Here is a 25,296-nt window from a genome sequence, read left to right as displayed (position 1 = left end):
GGGCTCAGGGACCTGCTATTGGCTGATACAACATCTCCAACTACCCGTACTTGGAGCTGCCTTTCTTGTTTTCTGCTGCTGTGGTGGTGCTGAGCCGAGAGCTACGGGTCCGTCTATGGTGACTGATAGTTCATGCTCCACTCAGACCCCAGCACTTGATCAGACAGAGCTGTGAGACTTTCAGAGAAACCTCATTTGATAAAGGTCACAACACCAGAGGGGACACTCAGGGTTAGAAAACCGGAAGGAAGCAGCGGCAACTCAGATCTGGGTGGCCTTCCTGGAGAGATGCTCCCATTCCTGCTGGCCCTTCTTCTGTCCCCCCAGTGGGGAGGCAGGTAAGTGACTGGCCTCACCATCAGAGGTCCAGTCCCATCCTGTACTGGAGCAACCCTGCTCAGGTGCTACACTCATACATATCCTGGCCCTGGTCCATCTCCAGGAACTTTCTGAACTCTGGTCAAATTCCCTCAAAGACCCAGCAAATCTGCTCCTATCTCCCCTCTCCAGGCTTTGGCTCCATGAGCACAGCAGGCAGGCTGCAATCTTTCTTTCAGGGAAAATCTTCGGGGGTCATGAGGCCAAGCCTCACTCTCATCCCTACACGGAGTTTCTTGAGTACCATGTTTCAGAGAAAAGTTTCATCTGTGGGGGTCTCCTCGTGCATGAGGACTTGTGCCGACAGCAGCTCACTGCTGGGGAAGGTGAGGAGTAGCACCTGGGCCCCCACCCCTCTGTAGACCCCTCACAGGGAACCCTCTTCGCAGGGGCTGCAGACCTGGGCCACCAAGTAACATAGGAGAGCTCTTCAGAGGACAGGTGAGCTTTGGGGAGAGAGGAACAGGTCAATGCGAGTGGCCCCTGGAGAGGAGGGACTGATCAAAGGTGGGATGGAAGGAAGCCGAGGTTGCACCCTGGAGTCCAGAGTGCAGATGTGAGAAATTCTTGGTTTTCCTTAGAGACAGTCAAGCTCTGTGCAGGACTGAACACCCTAAGCGGACTCCAGGAACTTGCACCCAGCCCGGGCTGCCAGGAAGCAGACAGCATAGAGATGCTCAGCCCCAGGTCCCATACCTAGAATTTTCTCCCCTCCAGTCCCATCCTGTCCCAAGCTGTGCTCTTTCCTTACGGCTCCTGGCCTGTATTTCCTGTGTCTCCACCTCCCTCTCTGCTCTCGGTGCAGCTCAATCAACGTCACCCTGAGGGACCGCAACATCTACCAGCAGGAGAGGACCCAGCAGGTCATCCCAGTGAGAAGAGCCATCCCCCACCCAGGCTATGATCCTAATAAGTGGGTCAACGCTAGCACGTTACTGCAGGTAGGGCACGTGGCCGCACTGGTTCTTGCACACTTTCACCCTGGGGTTTTGAATCCCCCATGACCTCATTCCCGTCCCTCCTTCCGGTACGACCCCTTCAGTTGTCCCAGGGCAGTGAGGGAGGCAACCCCACAACTGTCCCTGAGGCTTTTGTGGGCCCAAAGTAGGTTAGAATGCCTTTCCTCTGCCTTCAGCTGAGGAGGAAGTCCTACCTGACCGCCACTGTGAGCCCCATCAGGCTGCCCTAGAGGAGGGAGCTGGTGAAGCCAGGGATGGTGTTCAGTGTGGCCGGCTGGGGGCACCTGGGCATGAACAATCACGTGGCAGAGAAACTGCAGGAGGTAGACCTTGAAGTCCAAAGGGATGAGGAATGCATCTCTCGCTACAAAGATTACAACACCACCACCCAGATATGTGCAGGGAACCTAAGAAAGAGGAAGGGTTCTTTTTTGGTGAGATCCCAAACGTTATCCATGCAAAGCCCTGGACACAGCCAAGCTGTGAGGGTCCGGGGTAGTGGGAACTAATCATATCCCTGTGTCCCCAGCCTTTTCTCCTATCCAGTCTCTGTCCTGTTTCCCTAGGGGCATGGAGACTGTCCCACCACCACATATGGGCAGAGGCTTCCTTGGGGAGGAGAAAGGGAGATTGTCGAGGCCAGGCTGAATCCTCAGGACCAACAGCCCCCTGATATCAGCCAGGGCCCCCAACAGAGACCATCCACCCTGGGGCGGCACGGAGGACCACACCTGAAGAAGGTCCGGCTCAACCCTTCCTCTCTCTGCCCACAGGGCCCCTCTGGGGGCCCCCTTGTGCGTAACGGCATGGCCCAGGGCATTGTCTCCTTTGGAGAAGAGAATGGGACACCTCCAAATGTCTACACCGGAGTCTCGAGCTTTCTGTACTGGATGCAAAAAACAATGAGCTACTATAAACTGCAGGGACCAGACTAACGCGCCCCTGGGATGGATCCCTCCATCTCCTCTGGGGTAGAGATCAGAATGGCACTGGGCCAAAAGGGGGTGAAGGGGGGACTGCCTGGAACTTAATAAACTTTCATCTCTTGAGCAGAAATCATTGATTCCTATTTTATTCATTCAAACACATTCATTAGGCACCTACTGTGTCTGGCAACCATCCGTTCACATTTCTGATCTGTTATGGGTTTCCCCCTCCAACACACCACCCACCCTTCCAACTCTGGAATAAAAATTCCTGCTGCACTGACAGCCAGCTCCCTCCAGTCCCTCGTCCCCAGTGCCAGCTCCCCTGCCAGCCTGACCATGGGCTCCATCAGAAAAGGGAGACACCTCCTCAGGAGAACATGACCCTCTTCTCGAGGACCCTCTTATCGCATCCATGTGCCCTCCTCCTAATCCACACCCACTCCCCTGCCCCACCCTATCCCAGTGCCAATGTGGCAACATAAGAGAATCCAGATTTGGAAGGAGGACCACCTGAGAAGCTCTGGGCTTGAGGGGGACACTTCTCAACCCCAGAAACAGAAATGTGGGGAGGCTTTAGAAATGTGTAGTGCTCCCCATGCCGAGTTCCCTCTCCACATCAGAGCAGCCCGAGCTCCGAAGGCTGAGAGAGTTTCAGGAGGGCCTTCAGTATTCCCAGGCCCAGCTCAAGTGCCTGTCCCAGCTCCGTCCTGGAGTCCTGAGCCCAGGACCCTGTGCAACCTCTGGTGTCCTGACGGCACATCCTCCCTCAGCCCCGAGTGACCTTGAAGACGCTCTTCCATCTTGGTCTGAGCCAGCGTCTCTTCAACTCCCACTGTTTTCACCTATGTGTGTTTAAATATATTTATCTCCAAAGGAAACTCACTGTAATGAAAATTACTGGTTTCAAGGGTATCCTAACGTTTCAAAGGTGTCTATAGCCCACATTTTATTGAGTAAATTTTTTCTTCTATTTTTCAACAATCTCTGAATTTTTAATATAAGAACGTATTCAGAAAAGCAACCTCATTTTTAAAACATGCATCTTAGAGACGGCTGGGCTGAGAAGAAGAACTGGTTGGCTGAATGTTTGCATGGTGAGTGAGCTTCATCTCTGGCAAAATGTGTTTTGGGTATAAAAGTAACATATATTCATCATAACATATTCATCATAGAAACTAACATACTCTTCACAGAAAGACAATTAAATATAAAACATATAAGTAAGAAAATTAAAATTACCAAGAATTCCACCATCCCAAGATAATCATCATTCATGCTTAAGCATGTTTCCTTCCCCTCTTTTTCTATAAGTCCATAGAATGCTGTTTCTTCAACTGACTTGGGGTTGGGCTGTTTAGAACTCCTCATGCCTTCCCTGCCATCACTCTTCCTTCTGTCCTCAAACTGGCGAGAGTGGTGGGATCCTCTGCAAATGTTTAGGATTACTATACCCAGGGTCATCAGAGACGTGGTTCTCTGGACAGAGAATACTTAGTGGGTAGTAATTATTAGGATGACCGGCATCCGTTTCCCCTTCAGTGCTCACCAGTAAGCAGCATTTCTATAGAGGAAGCCCCTCCCCACTCACAGGCACCCTGATTTGAGTGGGACAGCCCCCATCTCAGCTCGAGGGGTGCTAAATACCTCAGCACAACCCAATCAGTCACTCATTTCCAATGGACCCAGTGATGGTTTGTTTTGGTCAAGTGAATATCAAGTCCAGGAATTTTGTTCAAGACTGTGGGAGAAGAAAAGCTCTCTTGGACTCATCCCGTGGCACAGTGATTAAGAATCCACCTGCCAATGCAGGGGACACGGATTTGAGCCCTGGTCCGGGAAGATCTCACATGCCGCAGAGCAACTAAGCCTGTGCACCACAACTACTGAGCCTGCGCTCTAGAGCCCGTGAGCCACAACTACTGAGCCCACATGCCTCAACTACTGAAGCCCGCGTGCCTAGAGCCCATGCTCTGCAACAAGAGAAGCCACTGCAATGAGAAGCCCACACACCACAACAAAGAGTAGCCCCTGCTCGCCACAACTAGAGAAAGCCTGCACACAGCAACGAAGACCCAATGCAGCCAAAATTAATTAATTAATTAATTAATTAATTGTTTAAAAAAACACACACAAAAACAAAAACAAAAAACCACCAAAAAAAAAAAGGAAACACTCTCTTTGTTGCAGAATGTTTACATTTAAAGAAGCAATTCTAAACACTTCAAAAATATGAGGCTGGGATGGTGGCAACATAAGAAATGGGGTTTCTGTGTGGGGTACTTGGGTGTGTCCGGGTCTATCTGCTCCTAAAGCAAGTCCAGCCTCTACCTCACAATGGCACCAAGCAGACCCCCCTCACCATAGTCCTTGCCATCTTGTTCTCTACCCACAGATTCTAGGTCTACTCCAGCTGACAGCCAGCCTCTCAAGGGCAGGAGCTGTGTCTCTCATATTACACAATAGGATCTACCTATTGTGTAATTATTCAGGATTTCACCAGAACTGAAAAAGAACCAAGAGTCGAAGAATGAAGATATCCTTGATTCAGTCACTGAGGGGCTTCTGGGACCCAGCCCCTGTGCTGGCTGAACCACAGCCTTCACTCTCTTGTTCTTTCTTCTTGCTCTGTGGCTCAGCGGTGGGAGTACAAGTGTGGTGACAGTGTCGTTCTCACTTAACCCGCGGCAGAGAACGTGGACGATCACGTTGCATGCTGACACCCGGCTCGGCGGGGGAGCACGAGTCTGGGAGGTCTGTGTGTGCACTGAGCCTGCCCTCCTTCTTTCCCGTGTTTTGTGTCTGGAAGGAAGAAACACAGCTCCAACCTGGGCAGAACTTCGGGGAAGATGCAGCCTCTCCTGCTCCTAATGGCCTTTCTTCTGCCTACCGGGCTGGGACTGGTGAGTGACAATCCCTATTCTTGAGGCCAGAGCCCATCTCACTAAACCTACTGTAGTCCTCAACCTTCTGCCCAGCTCAACTTTCTCAACCCCAGCTCCCATCCCAAACCCAGACTAACAATTTCGATGCTGCATAGACACTCAGCGAGGATGGATGGCCGAAAGGAAGGGTGGGTCTTAGCCTCTCTCTCACCAGCAGGGAAAGTGGGTTGTGTATTTGGCAGAGGATGTGAAGCTACAAAACACAGGTAATTAAAATCCTTTACTTCAACCCAGGAATAGGCAGCTCAAGTGAACCCACTATAGTATAGGAATTGTCAGTGGACTCAGCTTAAGAACCAATGAAATTTCTCAGTGCCCTCCACCCCTCACTCCTGCCCAGGAGAGGAACCCAGGGGGTGATTGATCAGAAGTGGCTAGATGACCGCACCCAAAGCTCTCTGGGTGACTTGACTCTGCCCCAGGACGCAAACAACTCATTTTCTGCCCCATCTCCCCCAACTCCCAGGCCCTCGGCCACCCCACTGTCTTTGGCAGTGCCCTTCCCCCATCCCTATGGCCTTGAATCCCACCAGCACTATCCCCACCAAACCTCAGCCTAAAGCTAATTGGAGGCTATTCACTCTTGCAGCCAAAAAAACATTTACTGAGGTCCTAGGTTGTGTTAGGCCCAAGGACATGAGGATTTTAGAAAATCCAATTCCATAAGCTCATAGGTAATTATTAGAAAATGGCACAAATCAAGATGTTAGCAGAGGCTTAGAGGGGTCCTGGAGACTCAGCGGGAGTGAGGGCTCATCAGGGAGTCCTGTCCACGATTCTCTGGGCCTCCACCATCGGGAAGGCAGACCCGCCCTCCTCCGCACATGTGTCTGATGCAGGACCTGGAGAACAAGCACTGACCCCTTTCTCAGAGGGAGATTCTGAGGCTTGAGGTTCAGAAAAGGTTATCCTGCTGCAATGAGAACATGAGGGACTCTCCCCCGGTGTCTGCAAGGCGCTGTCAACCCACCTGACCACCACTTCCCTGAGCCTCCATCCTGACCACACCTCTCCCATCACCCCATCTTCCAGCCTTTTCTTTCAGAGGAGATCATCGGGGGCCACGAGGCCAAGCCCCACTCCCGCCCCTACATGGTGTTTGTTCAGTTTCTGGATAAGGAGAGTTGGAAGAGGTGCAGCGGTGTCCTTGTGCAAAAGGACTTTGTTCTGACGGCTGCTCACTGCAGAGGAAGGTGAGGGACAGCAGCCAGCCTACCCCTCCTGAGACCCTGACAGGGACCCCATCCCCTCCCCAGGGGCTGAGCCCAGGGGAACCCCTCCCTCACCCTGAGATCGTGGTAACTCAGGACCACAAGACCTCATCAAACAAGCCATCTTAAGAGCTGCACTAGGGTGACGAAAAGCTGAGAAATGGGGCAGGTAAGTTTCGAGGTCAGAGGGTCAGAGGTGAGGGCAAGAGGCAAGGTTGAGAAGCGAGGGCCCACACGGGTCAGATAAAGCATCAATGGAGGATGAAAGGGTGCACAGAGTCAAAATCCAAACTCAGAGTAATTTCGCCATATTGACTGAGAAAGCTCCCAGGGTCCCTGCCCTCATGTCATTGAGAAGCACAGGGCACAGAGTCCCCACACTCCTGTTCTGCTCTCTGTGCAGTTTAAACAGCATCACCCTGGGGGCCCACAACATCAAGAAACAGGAGAGGACCCAGCAGATGATCCCAGTGAGACGAGCCGTCCCCCACCCAGACTATAATCCTAAGAAGTACTCCAGTGACATCATGTTACTGCAGGCAAGGAAACCTCCCCACTCCTCCTGCCCTCCTGGGGACAGATCGTTTCCCTTCCACCACCACCTGTCCCTTTCCTCCCTCCCATCTGGTTGCCTGACCAGTCCCAGTGGCTCAGGTGACGGGGGTGGTCAGTGCAGCCTCATCATGGCACCCAAGCCCAGAGGCCATTGGCTGAGCTGGACTCTTGCCTCTTCCCATCAGCTGGAGAGAAAGGCCAAGGGGACTGCAGCTGTGAGGCCCCTCAGCCTGCCCAAGGGCAAGGTCCGGGTGAAGCCAGGAAAGGCGTGCAGTGTGGCCGGCTGGGGGCAGGTGGCCGTGGGCACTCAAACCACCACCCTACAGGAGGCAGAGCTGACGGTGCAGGAGGATCCCGTGTGTGAATCCATCTTCCCCGGCTATTACAGCCAGGCCACCCAGATTTGCGTGGGGGACCCGAGGAAGATGAAGACTGCCTTCAAGGTCAGGTTCCTCGCATCTAAGCACACAGGCCCCGGGGAGAGGATCTTGGGGAGGTCTGGGGGACAGGCCATATCCTCATCCTCAGCCTGAGAGGCTGGGCAGCCAGGTCCACTAATCCAAAATTTAATTCTCTCCCCTGAGTGGATCAGGCTTGGGGGTGAGGAAGGATCAGTCATCCTGTAGCTGCGTTATCACCAGAGTTTCCATGAGGACTGACAGAAAGGTAGACCTGAGTCGAGCTGCAAAGAACAGTCAGAGCCAGGCTGGACCCCAGGAGCGAGGGAGGTGACCAGGCCTCCTCTGGCCCAGATCTTCCTCACAGCCCCTGACAGAGACCACCCAGCCTGCGGTGGCAGGGAAGACAGGATCGGGAGGAGGCCCACTCAGCCCTTCCTTTCTCTACCCACAGGGTGACTCCGGCGGGCCCCTCGTGTGCAAAAACGTGGTCCAGGGTATTTTCTCCTATGGAAAAAAGAACGGGACATCTCCAGGAGTCTTCAGCAAGGTCTCACACTTCCTGCCCTGGATAAAGAGAACAATGAAGCGCCTCGAGCAGCAGTTTGAGACTGACCTTTTTCTCTGCTGACCATCATTCTGGGGCAGCGGCAAGAACCCCATAGGGGTTATAGCAGTGGGATCACGGGGCCACAATAAATGGATCTCTAGAGTGATTACGACTGAATTCCTATTTATTCATTGAACCACCTCAATATGCAACCACACTGCTGCAGGATGCCCTCTGCTGTCAGTTGTGGGTTTTGCTTCCCCCTTTCTCCCCAGCCCTCACTCCTCCCTAAATCCCATGCTGTCTGTATAGAGTCTCATTGATTTCTTAATCGTGCCTCTTTGGTGCTTAGCCTTCTGCCAGGTCTGAGTCTAAAGTGAGGTCCATTAAAAATGACAGTCTTCTCTCCCCCAAAATGGTCCTCTCTGGGCCTTAGAAATTTCTTACCTTCTCTAAGCCAACCATTGTCACCAAGCCCACTTCAATTTGGCAGAGCAAAGAACAGGTCAGAGGAAGAATAACTCCAGGGACCTAGGAGGTCAGGGGGTCATGCCATGGACACTCAGTTTCCTGTTTCCAGGGCCTCTCTCTCCAGTGAGGGCAGGCTTCTCCCGTAGCCAGGACCATCTAGAGCTTAGGAGGCTGAGATGTTCCCATGATGGTCCTCAGCCTCACTGGGGTCCCATCTCCCCACTCTGCCCTGGGCCCAACACGGGACTCAGTCAACCTTGCTCCCTGTCTACCGTCCCACACCAACCCCTGTTTTCTGAGTGCCCTGGCCACCAGCTCCTTTCCCTTCCAGCTCATGCTGTTTTGAGCCAGCCTCCTTCTCATCTCCCTAACAGAGCTCCCAGGGCCCCATGTGAATTCTCCTCCTTTGCCTGTCCCCTCCAAACCTGACTTGCCAGCCAGTACCGGCTGCTTATCAGAGGAGCCAGAACCCATCTCCCACCTGGGTGGGGCCAGCTCAGGCCCTGGATCCAACCCAGCATTCCCCAGGGGCTCAGCCACCTCCAAGGCCTGTGTAGTCACTCAGCAGCCTAAGCCCTTTTCAGCCTGGCCTGGCCTTGGACCCCTGACTCTCCCTGCTGACAACCAGATTATGGCAGCCTTGTGAGCCAGAGGGACCCAGGGCTGCTGGGTGGGAATGTACCACTTTGCCATCTATCACTAGATCAAATGTTGACCTCTCCCTGTACCAGCACATAACAGGCTCTGTCTCTGCCACTGGGAAACTTACAGTGATGAGAAATTTCCTCTAAATTCCGCTGGTTCCTCTCCTTCCACTAGGAAGTTCAGTTTGACACAGATGGACCTGTATTTGGAATCTGGAAGAAATCTTGTCTTGAAAATAATTAAATTCTCTGTATTTTAGCTGGATTGCACATTAGAGTTTCACTTGCATGATCTTGCTTGATTCCACAAGGGCAATGTGAAATTGGAAGAGGCTTGGTGACCCACAGGTCCTGGGGTTTCCGATCTGTGCTCTGTGGAGTCCATGTCCAGAGGGGAGGGAGGGAAGAAGGAAAGAGGCAACCAGAACAGCCTGATCTTTAGTTATATTACATGTGGTGGTATGAACCTCAGTCCACAAATCCACGAAATGCCACATTTAAAGGGTAACACAGTTCACTGTGACCCAGATGTCCTGTATCCTTCAAACAGCACCACCAGTGCATTGGATGTGACAGAACACAACAAATTCATGATAACTGGACAAACACTAAATAAAGTGAGATCAACATCGTAAATAGAAGGAATTTCACTAAAAAGAAAAATCGCATGAATATGAAAAGCAAAACTCAGCACATTGAAAACTAAGGTGAAAAGCAAATAAAAACTTATTTTTTACACAAGACAGTCCCTACATCCATCTGCCAAGTCTTCCCTGGAGCCGGCAGAGCACAGGTGACACAAGAGCTGAATACATGCTCGGAGGTGAGCAAGAGAACAGTAAGATGTGCATGAGCCAAGGGACAACTTCAGGTCACAGCAATAAATGACGACACTCTTAGAAGAAGCCGTCATACAAAAGGAATGTAGAGAGCCCAGAAAGTCAGCCACGAAGAGCTCCATGGAACCCCAGGGTGTAAGCCAGAGCCAGCGGCAGATCCACCACCACAGGCAAGGCTGTGTGGCCTTGAGGGACAGTGCCTGATGGGTCACTCTGCCCCCTTACACCTGATAGAAGCACTTGACACAGTATGAGATATATTAGGAAGAAAAACTATTACCTTATGATGACTGTAGCATCATGAACCCAGGACTGCCCTTAATGGTATGTGTTTCCTTAAAATGATATCTAAATATATTTACATTATTTCTCTCTTTGATCTAGTGATTTTTATTTCTAGGACTTTAACCTACATAAGATCTAAAGAGTGTGTGTGTGTGTGTGTGTGTGTGTGTTTAGGGGGGTTATTCATATCGATGTTCATCACACCATTATTTAATCATCTATCTCAAATTAGAATCAGTATTAATGTCCAAAATAGGGAGATGGTAAAATATGGCACATTCAAATTATATATTATGTAGCCATTACCATCTACATTATCCACCGCTCTAGAAAACTAGGCTAAGAAAACAAAAGAACAAAAAACAAGCTGAGAAAACAAAAGAAAGTAAACTAGGCTAAGAACATTAATAGTCAAATCATAAAAAAAACTGAATAAACACTTGGAGAAAGAAGAAGACATACAGATCGCCAACAAACACATGAAAGAATGCTCAACATCATTAATCATTAGAGAAATGCAAATCAAAACGACAATGAGATATCATCTCACACCGGTCAGATTGGCCATCATCAAAAACTCGAGAAATAATAAATGCTGGAGAGGATGTGGAGAAAAGGGAACCCTCCTGCACTGCTGGTGGGAATGTAAATTGATACAGCCACTATGGAGAACAGTATGGAGGTTCCTTAAAAAACTACAAATAGAACTACCATACGACCCCGCAATCCCACTACTGGGCATATACCCTGAGAAAACCATAATTCAAAAAGAGTCATATACCAAAATGTTCATTGCAGCTCTATTTACAATAGCAAGGACATGGAAGCAACCTAACTGTCCATCAACAGATGAATGGATAAAGAAGATGTGGCACATATATACAATGGAATATTACTCAGCCATAAAAAGAAATGAAACTGAGTTATTTGTAATGAGGTGGATAGACCTGGAGTCTGTCATACAGAGTGAAGTAAGTCAGAAGGAGAAAAACAAATACCGTATGCTAACACATATATATGGAATCTAAGAAAAAAAAATGTCATGAAGAGATTAGTGGTAGGACAGGAATAAAACACAGACCTACTAGAGCATGGACTTGAGGACATGGGGAGGGGGAAGGGTAAGCTGTGACGAAGTGAGAGAGTGGCAGGGACATATATGCACTACCAAATGTAAATTAGATAGCTAGTGGGAAGCTGCCGCATAGCACAGGGAGATCACCTCTGTGCTTTGTGACCACGAGAGGGGTGGGATAGGAAGGGTGGGAGGGAGGGAGGCGCAAGAGGGAAGAGATATGGGAACATATGTATATGTATAACTGATTCACTTTGTTGTAAAGGAGAAACTAACACACTATTGTAAAACAGTTATACTCCAATAAAGATGTTAAAAAAAAAGTGAAAGCTCACTAATTAATCAATGCAAATTAAAATATTAATAATTTTTCTTATATAATTGAGAAGGATTGACAAAAATGATAATAATGAGATGCAGAATGGACATTGAGAAAATGCACTATCACATCTTGTACACAAATATCTTTAAAAACAAAAAAAGGAATAACGGTGCCTGATGTAACCATCAACCACACCGAGAAAAGTGGAGAAGGTAATGCCTAAAAAAGTTACACAAGTCAAATCTTAGAAATACTAATTAATCCAACACTAACTGGGGTTTTGCTTTTTAGGTTTCATAGCTTTGAACACTATGGAAACTTTAAAGTCATGATATAGAATTACAATTGCCACATGAAAGAATGTTCATTAGATTTAAGTCAAAAGCAGGTTAAGAGCAGCATATACTGCAGTCAATTTTTGTTTATACATACATTTTCCTTTTAGGATGTCCTTCCTGCACATCCACTTATCTAATTTTTCTACAACATTTATGTATGATTTAGATAACTTAAATGCCTGTTTATTAAATATGAAGAGATTCTAAAATGATCTTCACTAATAGATTTTTTAATAAAATGAGGAAAATGTTTGTTGAATGAACTATAGGATTCAAAACTGAATATATTGTAATCACATCTATAAAAAATACACATGTAAAAACTCTGGATGGAAATACATCCGTTAACAGTGGTCAGTTGGACGGTGAGATTAAGGCTGACATTTTTCTTCTTTCTGTTTTTAATTTATTCACTATTTAAAATTTATCATTAGTAAAACAATTTTATTTTTAAAAACATTACATGTTAGAAAAAAGGCTGGCTTAAGTAAGTTGGCACTTGTTAGTTAAGATAACCCTGATAATTCTAACAGATAAACTTTAGCATTTTGTGGCTAGCACAATAGAAGTATATTTCTTGCTCAGGCACAGTCCAAAGTGAGTATTCCTGCTGAGCAGTGCCCCCTTCCACTCTCAAGTGTCCCAGTTGGGTAATAAATTACATGGTCGGCCCAAGATTATGAGACAGTCTCAGTTCCCTAAAGATGCTTCCAAGTTCCCTGTGTTCATCTGTGTCAAATCCTGGAAAGGGAAGAAACTAGATGGTCAGGCATGGGAGTTTACAGCCCAGCTCTGGAAGGGGCTCACAGCATTTCATTCACATCCCATTTCCTGTGACAGTGACAGAGTCACACCTACCCTCAAGATAGACTGGACAGTGCAGTTCACCTATGTCCCATGGAAGAAAAGAAAATTGGTTTTGCTAAGCTGCCAGATCTTCTCTACCATGGCACTTAATACTGTTTGCTGTTTAAAAGGATCATGGGCCCTAAATTTTTTTCTGCTTATTTTTTTATAGAAAAATCAGATTTAATTAGATAAATTTTCATTTATTTGTTTTTGCTTTTAGATTTTTTTATTTATGTCTTTTTATTGAAGTATAGTTGATTTACATTATTATAATTTGTTTTAGGTATACAGCATAGTGATTCAGTATTTTACAGATTATACTCCATTAAAAGTTATTACAAGATAATGGCTACATTGAGAAAATGCACTATCACATCTTGTACACAAATATCTTTAAAAACAAAAAAAGGAATAACGGTGCCTGATGTAACCATCAACCACACCGAGAAAAGTGGAGAAGGTAATGCCTAAAAAAGTTACACAAGTCAAATCTTAGAAATACTAATTAATCCAACACTAACTGGGGTTTTGCTTTTTAGGTTTCATAGCTTTGAACACTATGGAAACTTTAAAGTCATGATATAGAATTACAATTGCCACATGAAAGAATGTTCATTAGATTTAAGTCAAAAGCAGGTTAAGAGCAGCATATACTGCAGTCAATTTTTGTTTATACATACATTTTCCTTTTAGGATGTCCTTCCTGCACATCCACTTATCTAATTTTTCTACAACATTTATGTATGATTTAGATAACTTAAATGCCTGTTTATTAAATATGAAGAGATTCTAAAATGATCTTCACTAATAGATTTTTTAATAAAATGAGGAAAATGTTTGTTGAATGAACTATAGGATTCAAAACTGAATATATTGTAATCACATCTATAAAAAATACACATGTAAAAACTCTGGATGGAAATACATCCGTTAACAGTGGTCAGTTGGACGGTGAGATTAAGGCTGACATTTTTCTTCTTTCTGTTTTTAATTTATTCACTATTTAAAATTTATCATTAGTAAAACAATTTTATTTTTAAAAACATTACATGTTAGAAAAAAGGCTGGCTTAAGTAAGTTGGCACTTGTTAGTTAAGATAACCCTGATAATTCTAACAGATAAACTTTAGCATTTTGTGGCTAGCACAATAGAAGTATATTTCTTGCTCAGGCACAGTCCAAAGTGAGTATTCCTGCTGAGCAGTGCCCCCTTCCACTCTCAAGTGTCCCAGTTGGGTAATAAATTACATGGTCGGCCCAAGATTATGAGACAGTCTCAGTTCCCTAAAGATGCTTCCAAGTTCCCTGTGTTCATCTGTGTCAAATCCTGGAAAGGGAAGAAACTAGATGGTCAGGCATGGGAGTTTACAGCCCAGCTCTGGAAGGGGCTCACAGCATTTCATTCACATCCCATTTCCTGTGACAGTGACAGAGTCACACCTACCCTCAAGATAGACTGGACAGTGCAGTTCACCTATGTCCCATGGAAGAAAAGAAAATTGGTTTTGCTAAGCTGCCAGATCTTCTCTACCATGGCACTTAATACTGTTTGCTGTTTAAAAGGATCATGGGCCCTAAATTTTTTTCTGCTTATTTTTTTATAGAAAAATCAGATTTAATTAGATAAATTTTCATTTATTTGTTTTTGCTTTTAGATTTTTTTATTTATGTCTTTTTATTGAAGTATAGTTGATTTACATTATTATAATTTGTTTTAGGTATACAGCATAGTGATTCAGTATTTTACAGATTATACTCCATTAAAAGTTATTACAAGATAATGGCTATAATTCCCTGTGCTGTACAGTATATCCTTGTTGCTTATCTATTTTATACACAATAGTTTGTACCTCTGAATCACATACCCCTAAATGCCACTCCCAGCTTCCCTCTCTCCTTTGGTAACCACTAGTTTGTTTTCTATATCTGTGAGTGTGCTTCCACTTACCATATACATACATTTGTACTATTTTTTAGATTCCACATATAAATGTATGTAAATATAGTATTTGTCTTCTAACTTATTTCACTAATCATAATATTCTCTAGGTCCATCCACACTGCTGCAAATGGCAGAATTTCATTCTTTTTAATGGCCATGTAATATTCCACTGTATATGTATACCATATCTTCTTTATCCATTTGTTTAATTGGCACTTGGGTTGCTTCCATACCTTGGCTATTGTAAATAGTGCTATTATGAACACTGGGGTGCATGTATTTTTTCAGTTTGTGTTTTTGTTTATTTTTCTGGTTATATACCCAGGAATGGAATCACTGGATCATATGGAAGTTCTATTTTTAGCTTTTTGAGGAACCTCCATACTGTTTTCCATAGTGGCTGCACCAGCTTACATTCTGGTATTTGTCTTTCTCTTTCTGACTTGCTTCACTTAGTATGATAACCTCTAGTTGCATCCATGTTGCAAATGGCATCATTTCATTCTTTTTTATGGCTGAGTAGTATTCCAGTGTATATATTTACCACATCTTGTTTATCCATTCATCTGTTGATGGAAGGACATTTAGGTTGTTTCCATGTCTTGGCTATTGTGAACAGAGCTGCTATGAACATAGGGGTGCATGTATCTTTCTGAATTAGAGCTTCATTTGGGTATATGCCCAGGAGTGGAATTGCTGGATCATATGGTAGTTCTGTTTTTAGCTTTTTGAGGAACCTCCATACTGTTTTCCATAGTGGCTGCACCAGCTTACATTCCCACCAGCAGTGTAGGAGGGTCCCCTTTTCTCCACATCCTCTCCAACATTTGTTATTTGTGTTCTTTTTGTTGATAGCCATTCCGACAGGTATGAGGTTATATCTCGTTGTTTTGATTTGCATGTTGAGCATCTTTTCATGTGCCAGTTAGCCATTTTTATGTCTTCTTCGGAAAAAAATGTCTATTCAGGTCTTCTGCCCATTTATTGATTGGGTTGTTTGTTTTTTGATATTGAGTTGTATGAGCTGTTTATATACTTTAGATATTAACCCCATGTCAGTCATATCATTTGCAAATATTTTCTTCCATCCCATAAGTTGCCTTTTCTTTGGTTTCTTTTGTTTCCTTTGCTGTGCAAAAGCTTTTACATTTAATTAGGTACCATTTGTTTATTTTTGCTTCTATTTCTTTTGCCTTAGGAGATAAATCCAAAAAAATATTGTTACAATAGGCAGTGTTCTGGCTATGTTCTCTTCTAGGAGTTTTATGGTTTCAGGTCTTACATTTAGGTCTTTAAACCATTTTGAGTTTATTTTTGTTTATGGTGTGAGGAAGTGTCTAATCTAATTGTTTTACATGTAGTTGTCCAGTTTTCCCAGCACCACTTGTTGAAGAGATTGTCTTTCTCCATTGTAGACTCTTGTCTCTTTTGTTGTAGATCAATGGACCATAGGTGCATGAGTTTATTTCCTAGGTTAAATGGACTGTAGGTGCATCGCCGTATATTCTATTCCATTGTTCTATGTGCCTGTTTGTATGCCAGTACCATGCTGTTTGGATTGCTGTAGCTTTGTAGTACAGTCTGAAGTCAGAGAGAGTGATAACTCCAGCTTTGTTCTTTTTCTCAAGATTGCTTTGGCAATTTGGGGTCTCTTGTGGTTCCATATGAATTTTAGGACGATTTTTTCTAGTTATTTGAAAACTGTCATGGGTATTTTGATAGGGATTGCATTAGCCTGTAGATTGCTTTGGGTAGTAAGGTCATTTTAACAATATTAATTCTTCCAGTCTAAGAGTGCCAGATACCTTTCTATTTCTTTGTATCATCTCCAATTTCCTCATCAATGTTTTATAGTTTTCTATAGGTCTTTTACCTCCTTGGTTAAGTTTATTCCTTAATTTTATTCTTTCTGATACAATTTTATTTTTTTTATATCTTAATTGGAGTATAATTGCTTTACAATGTTATGTTAGTTTCTGCTGTACAACAAAGTGAATCAGCTATAAGTATACATATATCCCCATATATGGGTATCCTTGACTGTGAGTTTGTCATAAATGGCCTTTATTATGTTGAGATGTGTTCCCTGTATACCCACTTTGCTAGGAGTTTTTATCATGAGTGGATGTTGAATTTTGTCAAATGCATTTTTTGCATCTATTGAAATGATCATTTGATTTTTATCTGTTCTTTTTTAATGTGGTGCATCACATGGATTAGTTTGTGAATGTTGAATGATCCTTGTGTCCTGGAATAAAACCAACTTGATCACATTGTATGATGCTTCTTATATATTGTTGGATTTGGTTTGCTAATATTTTGTTGAGGATTTTTACATCTATATTCTTCAAAGATATTGGCCTATAATTTTTTATGTAGTGCCTTTGCATGGTTTTGGTATCAGGGTAATGGTGCCATCATACAATGAATTTGGGAGTATATCTTCCTCTTTAATTTTTTGGTATAGTTTGAGATGGATAGGTATAAGCTCTTACTTATATGTTTGGTAGAATTCCCCTGTGAAGTCATGTGGTCCTGGACTTTTGTTTGCTGGGAGTTTTGTTAATTAGACGTTCAATTTCACTACTAGTGATCAGTCTGTTCAAATTATCTGTTTCTTCTTGACTCGGTCTTGGCAGGTTGTGACTTTCTAGAAATTTGTCCATTTCTTCTAGGTTGACCAACGAGTTGGCACATATATGTTTGTAGTATTCTCTTATGATTTTTTGTATCTCTGTGATGTCAGTTGTTATTTCTCCTCTTTCATTTCTTATTTTGTTTACTTGGAGCCTCTCTCTTTTCTTCTTGGTGAGCATGGCTAAAGGTTTATTAATTTTGTTTATCCCTTCAAAAAAATCAGCTCTTGGTTTCATTGATTTTTTTTCCATTAATTGTTGTCTCCATTTTATTTATTTCCTCTCTGATCTTTATTATTTCCTTCCTTCTGCTGACTTTGGGCTTTTTTTTTTTTTTTTGAATGCCTTTAGATGATACTTTGTTTATTTGAGATGTTTCTGATGATAGGTTACTTTGCTTATTTGAGATGTTTCTTGTTTCTTGAGGAATGCCTGTCTTGCATTAAATTCCCTCTTAGAACTGCTTTTGCTGCATCTCATAGATTTTGGAGTGCTGTGTTTCCATTTCATTTGTCTTTCTTTACACATGCGGTGAAAAGAAAATGGTGGTGGCAACACAAGCTCATCAGTAGAAGTTCCCCAAGGAGCTTCTAAAATGTCCTTCTAAGAGTGATGTTAAAACAGCCCTGATTATGTCCAGAATGCCTCAGGAGTACACTGGTCTCCTACAAAGCCAAGACCAACTATGTTGATTTCTGACCAAAGAAGCAGCAAAAGAGGGAACGGGAAGTGATCCAGCACCATCTGGCAACTGCCTGCCCAGAAATTTGGATTGTTGATGGTGTTTGGAGCCCAGGGAAGATATGGGAAACACCCTATCTAATGTTCCAACATCCCAGAGAAGAAAAAAATTGTAACTTATGGAAATGTAATAAAACAGTCCGAAGTAGATGTAAGTAGCTATGGATATTGTGAAATGTATCACAGTCTTATTTGTTCAAATATCATACTTTCTTTCATTAAAACAGAAAATAAAACATATATACCTCTCTCTACTGTCATATATCCCCTCTCCACCCAAATGTTCTCTCTAATCCTTAACCTCTGGCTTTTGTTTCTCTCTATTTTAATGTCAAAGTCATCAATAATTTTATTGATGATTAATACTTTTATGTAACGTATTTAAAATATTTACCTATCATGAAGATATTGTTGCATTATATTTTCAAATACTTATTCACACTTGGATCTATAATCCACCTAAAATGGATTATTGGGCATAGTGTGAAATAAGGGTCAGGTTTTTTTTCCATGTATAAATATGTGTTCTTATAGGACACCATAGAGACATTTATTGTCCTAGCGCCACTTATTGATGAGAAAAAAAGAAAATAGTCTTTCCCCCACTCTCTGCCATAAAACCTCCATCATAAACCAAGTGTTCAATATGTGTGTATCAGTGTCCATATCTGTGTGGGATCTCTATTTCTTGTCCCTTAGTCTATGTCTCTATGCCCTCATCAATACCACACTATTGTCATTACTATGACTTCATTTGCTAAAGCAAGACCTCCCATCTTATTCTCATTCTTCAAGACTGTCCTGGCTAATGTGGGCCATTGATTTTTCCACATCTATTTAGAATCAATTAAGTTCTATGAAATACCTCTTGGGTGCAGTGAATCTACAGATCACTTTTTGGAGAACTGACATTTTTAAAATATTTTCTCTTCCAAACATGAACATAGAATATCTCTAAGCTTAGGTCTTCTTAATATAATTCTATAATTTTCACCAAAGAGGTCTTGCACACCTTTTTTTAGATTTATATTTAGTTATTTGATAATTTTCATGGTTTAACCTTTTCAAATTTCATTTTCCAACATTATTACAGTATATATCGAAATATGATTAAAGTTTAAGTTGATTTTGTGCCCAGCAAATTTGTCAAACTGTCTAATTACTTGAAATAATTGATCTGTAGGTTCTTGAGCATTCTCTGTGTACACTATTATATCTCATATATTCAAAGTTTTATTTTCTCTTTTCCTGAACTTATGCCTTTCACTTCTATTTCCTGCTTAACTGCACTGGGTAAAATCTCTAGTATAATACTGAAGACAAATGGTGATTATGGCTATCCATGTGTCCTTGTATTTTTTTGCTCTCAAACAAAAACACTGTGTGTTTCAGCATATAATGATTGCTTGGGGATTTTTATGGAGACATTTTATCAAATTAAAGACATTCTTTTTTTATTTCTAGTTTGCTAGAATTTTAATTAATGAGAGTGAACTTCAGAAATTGCTTATTCTGTTTTGCTTTAATTGAATCATCATGTCGTCAATGTATTGTGTTATAGCAATTGGGTTTTGAATAAAATGCCACCTACTCCTAAACCCAAATTAGTCCTGAGATAATATTTTTCCTTATTGAATGATTGGACTTACCTCAATATTCAAGTGATATTAGCCTGAAATATTCCTTTCCCATATTGTGTTCACTGGGTTTGGCATCGAGGTTTTGCTAGTCCCATAAAGGAGCTCAGTAGTGTCTACTCTCCAGAAGACATTATATAGTGTTCTTTGACTATTTTGTAGAGATGTTCAGTGAAGCTTTATGAGCGTGGGGCTCTCCTTGATGGAATGCTTTTGAAAACTGAATCAATTTATTTGTTTATAGGAAAATTCAAACCTCTTGGATACATTTCATTAACTTATACTTATAGGGATTTGTCAATTTAATGTATATTTTCAAAATTATTGCCTTCCCAATGACATATAAGATAACATAGATATGATTTATACATATACACACATATCTCCTAGACAGAAACCCTATGTCAGTTATTGAAAATATCTTCTCCCACCCTGTGGCTTTCCTTTTCACTATCTTAATAGTATCTTTGATAATCAGAATTTCACCTCTATTCATATTTACCCAACAAATTTTTTATATAGATCAATCTATCTATTTTTACTTTGTAATTACTGAAGGTTAGTACTTTTTATATCTTAAATTTTTTCCCAATGTCAAGTTTATAAAGAAATTCCCCTATCTTCTAAAAGTTTTTTTCTTTAAATTAATTAATTTGAGGTATAGTGTTAAATGGTCGTTTTATTTTTATTCATATATACTCAACAAATTTTACTACAAATTATTTTTAACATTATTAATCATTTTGAACTCATTTTTTTCCATTATGTTTTATATTTTGACTCATTATTGACATTTGACCCTTGAACAGTATAGGGGTTAAGGGGATCAACCCTCCACCCAGTGGAAAATTCAAGTAAAACTTATAGTCAGCCCTCCCATTTTGCGGTTTTGCATTCACTTATACAATCAACCATGGATAGTGTAGTATGGTAGTATTTACTATTGAAAAAAACTCGTGTAGGACAAGAGACAAGATGGTGGAGTAAAAGGACTTGATCTTACCTCCTCAAAAGAAAACACTAGAATCACAAGTAACTGCTGAACAATGATTGACAAAAAAGACTTGAACCTACCAAAAACAATATTCAACACAGAAAGACAATTAAGAAGCTGCAATGAGATGGCAGGAGGGACACTTACACAATATAATCAAATCCCATACCCATCAGGTGGACAACGCACAAACTGGAAAATAATTATATTTCAGAGATTCTCCCAGAGGAGTGAGACTTCTGAGCCCCACATCAGGATCCCCAGCCTGGGGATCTGCCATCAGGAGGAGGAGCCCTGAGAGCAATAGACTTTGAAGGACTGGGGGCTTGAATGAAGGAATTCCACAGGACTAGGGGAAACAGAGACTCCACTCTTGGAGTATGCACGCAAGGTTGCACATGCACTAGTACCCAGGACAAAACAGTGACTCCATAAGAGCCTGGGTCAGACCTACCTGTGGGTCCTGGAAAGTCTCCTGGGGAGGCAGGGATCAGCTGTGGCTCACTGTGGGGGCAAGGATACTGGTGGCAGATACCCCAGTGACTCATCAGTGTGAGATCTCCCAGAGGTTGCCATTTTGGCACAAAGACCTGGCCCTACCCAACAGCCTGCAGAATCCAGTCCTGGGACACCTCAGGCCAAACAACAAAAGGGTGGAAACACAGTCCCACCCATCAGCAAACAGGTTGCCTAAAGTCGTCCTGAGCCAAGATTTGCCTATAAACACACCCATTGACATGGCCCTGCCCACCAGAGGGACAAAACCCAGCTCCACCCTCCAGTGGGCAGGCAACAGTCCCGCCTACCAGAAAGCCTGCACAATCCTCTAGACAAACCTCACCCACCAGGGGGCAGACACTAGAACCAAAAGGAATTACTATCCTGCAGCCTGAGGAACAGAGACCACAAACACAGAAAGTTAGACAAAATTAGATGGCAGAGAAATACGATCCAGACAAAGGAACAAGATAAAACCCAAGAAGAACAACCAAGCAAAGTGAAGATAGGTTATCTAACTTAAAAACATTTCAGAGTAATGAGAGTAAAGATGATCCAAGATCTAGGAAAAAGAATGGAGGCACAGACAGAGAGGATACAAGAAATGTTTAGTAAAGGTCTAGAAGCTTTAAAGAACAGAGATGAACAATACAATACAATAACTGAAAAATACAATACAGTAACTGAAATAAAAAATACACTAGAAGGAATCAATAACAGAATAAATAAGGCAGAAGAATGAATAAGTGAGATGGAAGACAGACTGGTGGAAATCACTGTTGCAGAACAGAATAAAGAAAGAAGAATGAAAAGAGAGGAAGACAGTCTAAGAAACCAACATTCACATTATACAGGTCCCAGAAGAAGAGAGATACAGGAACTAAGAAAATATTTAAAGAGATAATAGCCAAAAACTTCCCTAACATGGGAAAGGAAATACTCAAGCTCAGGAAGCACAGACAGCCCCATACAAGATAAGCCTAAGGCAGAATATACAAAAACACATATTAATCAAATTAACACAAATTAAATACAAAGAGAAAATATTAAAAGCAACAAGGGAAAAGCAACAAATAACATACAAGGGAATCCCCATAAGGCTATCTTTTGATTTTTCCACAGAAATTCTGCAGACCAGAAGGGAGTGGCATGACATATTTAAACTGATGAAAGAGAAAAACCTACATCCCAGAATACTCTAGCCAGCAATGCTCTCATTCAGATTTGATGGAGAAATCACAACTTTACAGACAAGCAAAAGCTAAGAGAATTCAGCACCACCAAAACCAGCTTTCCAACAAATGCTAAAGGAACTTCTCTAGATGGAAAAGAAAAGGCCACAACTAGAAATACAAAAATTACAAATGGGAAAGCTCACCAGTAAAGGCAAACATACAGCAAAGGTAGGAAATCAGCCACACACAAATATGATATCAAAACCAACAATCATGAGAAGAGGAGAGTACAAATGCAGTATATTGGAAATGCATTTGAAATTAAGAGACCAGTATATATATACACACATGGCTGGTTGTATCAAAACCTCACTGGAACAACAAACCAAAAATCTACAATAGATACACACACAGAAAAGGAAAAGCAATCCAAACACAACATTAAACATAGTCATCAAAACACAAGAGAAGAGAACAAAAGAGGAAGGGGAAAAAAAGGACTTCCAAAACAATTAACAAGATGGCAATAAGAACATATGTATCAATAATTACCTTAAATGTAAATGGATTACATGTTCCAACCAAAAGACATAGACTGGCTAAATGGATACAAAAACAAGATCCATATATATGCTGTCTACAAGAGACCCACCTCAGATCTAGGAACACATACAGACTGAAAGTGAGGGGGTGAAATCAAAAGAAAGCTGGAGTAGCAATACTCATATCAGATAAACTAGACTTTAAAATAAAGACTGTTATAAGAGATAAAACAGGACACTACATAATGATCCAGGGATCAATCCAAGAAGAAGATAAAATAATTGTAAATATATATGCACCCAACATAGGAGCAGCTCAATATACAAGACAAATGCTAACAGCCATAAACGGAGACATCAACAGTAACACAATAATAGTGGGGGACTTTAACACCCCACTTACATCAATGGACAGATCATCCAGACAGAAAATCAATAAGGAAATATGGGCCTTAAATGACACATTAGACCAGATGCATTTAATTGATATTTATAGAACATTCCATCCAAAAGCATCAGAATACACATTCTTCTCAAGGGCACATGGAACATTCTCCAGGAGAGATCACATGCTGGGTCACAAAGCAAGCCTTGGTAACTTTAAGAAAACTGAAATCATATCAAGCTTCTTCTCCAGCCACAACACTATGAGATCATAAATCAACTATAAGAAAAAAACTGGAAAAAACCACAAACACTTGTAGGCTAAACAATATGTTATTAAACAACCAATGGATCACTGACGAAATCAAAGAGGAACTCAAAAAATACCTAGAGACAAATGAAAACTAAAACATGGGCTTCCCTGGTGGCGCAGTGGTTGAGAGTCCGCCTGCTGATGCAGGGAACGCGGGTTCGTGCCCCGGTCTGGGAAGATCCCACGTGCCGCGGAGCGGCTGGGCCCGTGAGCCATGGCTGCTGAGCCTGCGCATCCAGAGCCTGTGCTCCACAATGGGAGAGGCCACAACAGTGAGAGACCCGTGTACCGCAAAAAAACACAAAAGAAAACAACAAAAAAAACACAATGATCCAAAACCTATGGGATGCAGCAAAAGCAGTTCTAAGAGGGAAGTTTATAGCAATACAATCTTACCTGAGGAAAAACCAAAAATCCCAAATAAACAACCTAAATTCACACCTAAAGCATTACAGAAAGAAGAAGAACAACAACAACAACAAAAAACCCCAAAGTTCACAGAAGGAAAGAAATCATAGAGATCAGAGCAGAAATAAATAAAATAGAGACACAGAAAACAACAAAAAAGATCAATGAAACTAAAAGCTGGTTCTTTGAAAAGGTAAACTCTGGCCAGACTCATCAAGAAAAAAAGGGAGAGGACTCAAATCAATAAAATGAAAAATGAAAAAAAAGTTACAACAGACACAACAGAATCACAAAGGATCTTAAGAAACTACTACAAGCAACTATATGCTAATAAAATGGACAACCTAGAAGAAATGGACAAATTCTTAGAAAGGTACAATCTTCCAAGACTGAACCAGGAAGAAAAAAGAAAATATGAATAGACCAATCACAAGGACTGAAATTGAAACAGTGATTTTAAAATTTCCAACAAATAAAAGTACAGGACCATATGATTTCACAGGTGACTTCTATCAAGCATTTAGAAAAGAGTTAACACCTATCCTTTTGAAAGTATTCCAAAAAAAACTGCAAAGGAAAAAATACTCCCAAACTCATTCTATGAGGCCACCATCACCCTGATACCAAAACCAGACAAAGATACTACAAAAAAAGAAAATCAATATCACCGATGAACATAGACGCAAAAATCCTCAACAAAATGCTAGCAAACCAAATCCAACAATACTTTAAGAGACTCATACACCATGATCAAGTGGGATTTATGTCAGGGATGCAAAGATTTTTCAATGTCCATAAATAAATCTGTGTGATACACCACATAAATAAATTGAAGAATAAAAACCGTATGATCATCTCAAACGATGCAGAAAAAGCTTTTGACAGAACTCAGCATCCATTTATGATAAAAACTCTCCAGAAAGTGGGCATAGAGGGAAACTACCTCAACATAATAAAGGCCATATACAACAAACCCAGAGCAAACATCATTCTCAATGGTGGAAATCTGAAAGCATTTCCTCTAAGATTAAGAACAGGACAAGGATGTCCACTCTCGCCACTATTATTCAACATAGTTTTGGAATTCCTAGCCATGGCAATCAGAGAAGAAAAAGAAATAAAAGACATCCAAATTGGGTAAGAAGAAGTAAAAGTGTCACTGTTTGCAGATGACATGATCCTATACATAGACAATCCTAAAGATGCCATCAGAAAACTACTGGAGCTAATCCAAGAATTTGGTAAAGTTTCAGGATACAAAATTAATACACAGAAAACTCT

General features: G+C 42.1%; 2 protein-coding genes across 3 annotated transcripts; both read left to right on the top strand.

The window, feature by feature from the left end:
- Nucleotides 1-288: 288 nt before the first annotated feature.
- On the top strand, nucleotides 289-2,272 carry LOC102996887 (mast cell protease 3-like). Its single transcript, XM_007119682.1, is given in 6 exon segments — nucleotides 289-338; nucleotides 511-671; nucleotides 674-704; nucleotides 1,184-1,319; nucleotides 1,514-1,771; nucleotides 2,111-2,272. Coding segments are annotated over 6 exon segments (798 nt in total).
- Nucleotides 2,273-5,090: 2,818 nt separating this feature from the next.
- Nucleotides 5,091-8,045, top strand: LOC102973120 (granzyme H). Of its 2 annotated transcripts, none has more exons than XM_028495662.1 (5): nucleotides 5,091-5,166; nucleotides 6,241-6,401; nucleotides 6,823-6,958; nucleotides 7,160-7,225; nucleotides 7,827-8,045. In XM_028495662.1, the coding sequence occupies exons 1-5, from the start codon at nucleotides 5,113-5,115 to the stop codon at nucleotides 8,001-8,003; spliced, it is 594 nt and encodes a 197-aa protein (XP_028351463.1). In that variant the 5' UTR covers nucleotides 5,091-5,112; the 3' UTR covers nucleotides 8,004-8,045. The 2 variants fall into 2 exon arrangements, with proteins under 2 accessions (XP_028351463.1, XP_007119745.1); XM_007119683.2 differs by having other exon boundaries at nucleotides 7,160-7,417.
- The last annotated feature ends 17,251 nt before the right edge of the window (nucleotides 8,046-25,296 follow it).

Source organism: Physeter macrocephalus, chromosome 11 (genome assembly GCF_002837175.3).
Source record: "Physeter macrocephalus isolate SW-GA chromosome 11, ASM283717v5, whole genome shotgun sequence".
Lineage (NCBI taxonomy): Eukaryota > Metazoa > Chordata > Mammalia > Artiodactyla > Physeteridae > Physeter > Physeter macrocephalus.
This window is presented reverse-complemented; position numbering and strand designations above follow the sequence as displayed.

What these genes read in the sequence shown, in the direction of transcription:
- LOC102973120 (XM_007119683.2), top strand. Translation starts at nt 5,113, where the DNA reads ATGCAGCCTCTCCTGCTCCTAATGGCCTTTCTTCTGCCTACCGGGCTG. An exon ending in GTGACATCATGTTACTGCAG is followed by an intron (nt 6,959 to 7,159) that starts GCAAGGAAACCT and finishes TCTTCCCATCAG; the next exon opens with CTGGAGAGAAAGGCCAAGGG. An exon ending in AGATGAAGACTGCCTTCAAG is followed by an intron (nt 7,418 to 7,826) that starts GTCAGGTTCCTC and finishes CTCTACCCACAG; the next exon opens with GGTGACTCCGGCGGGCCCCT.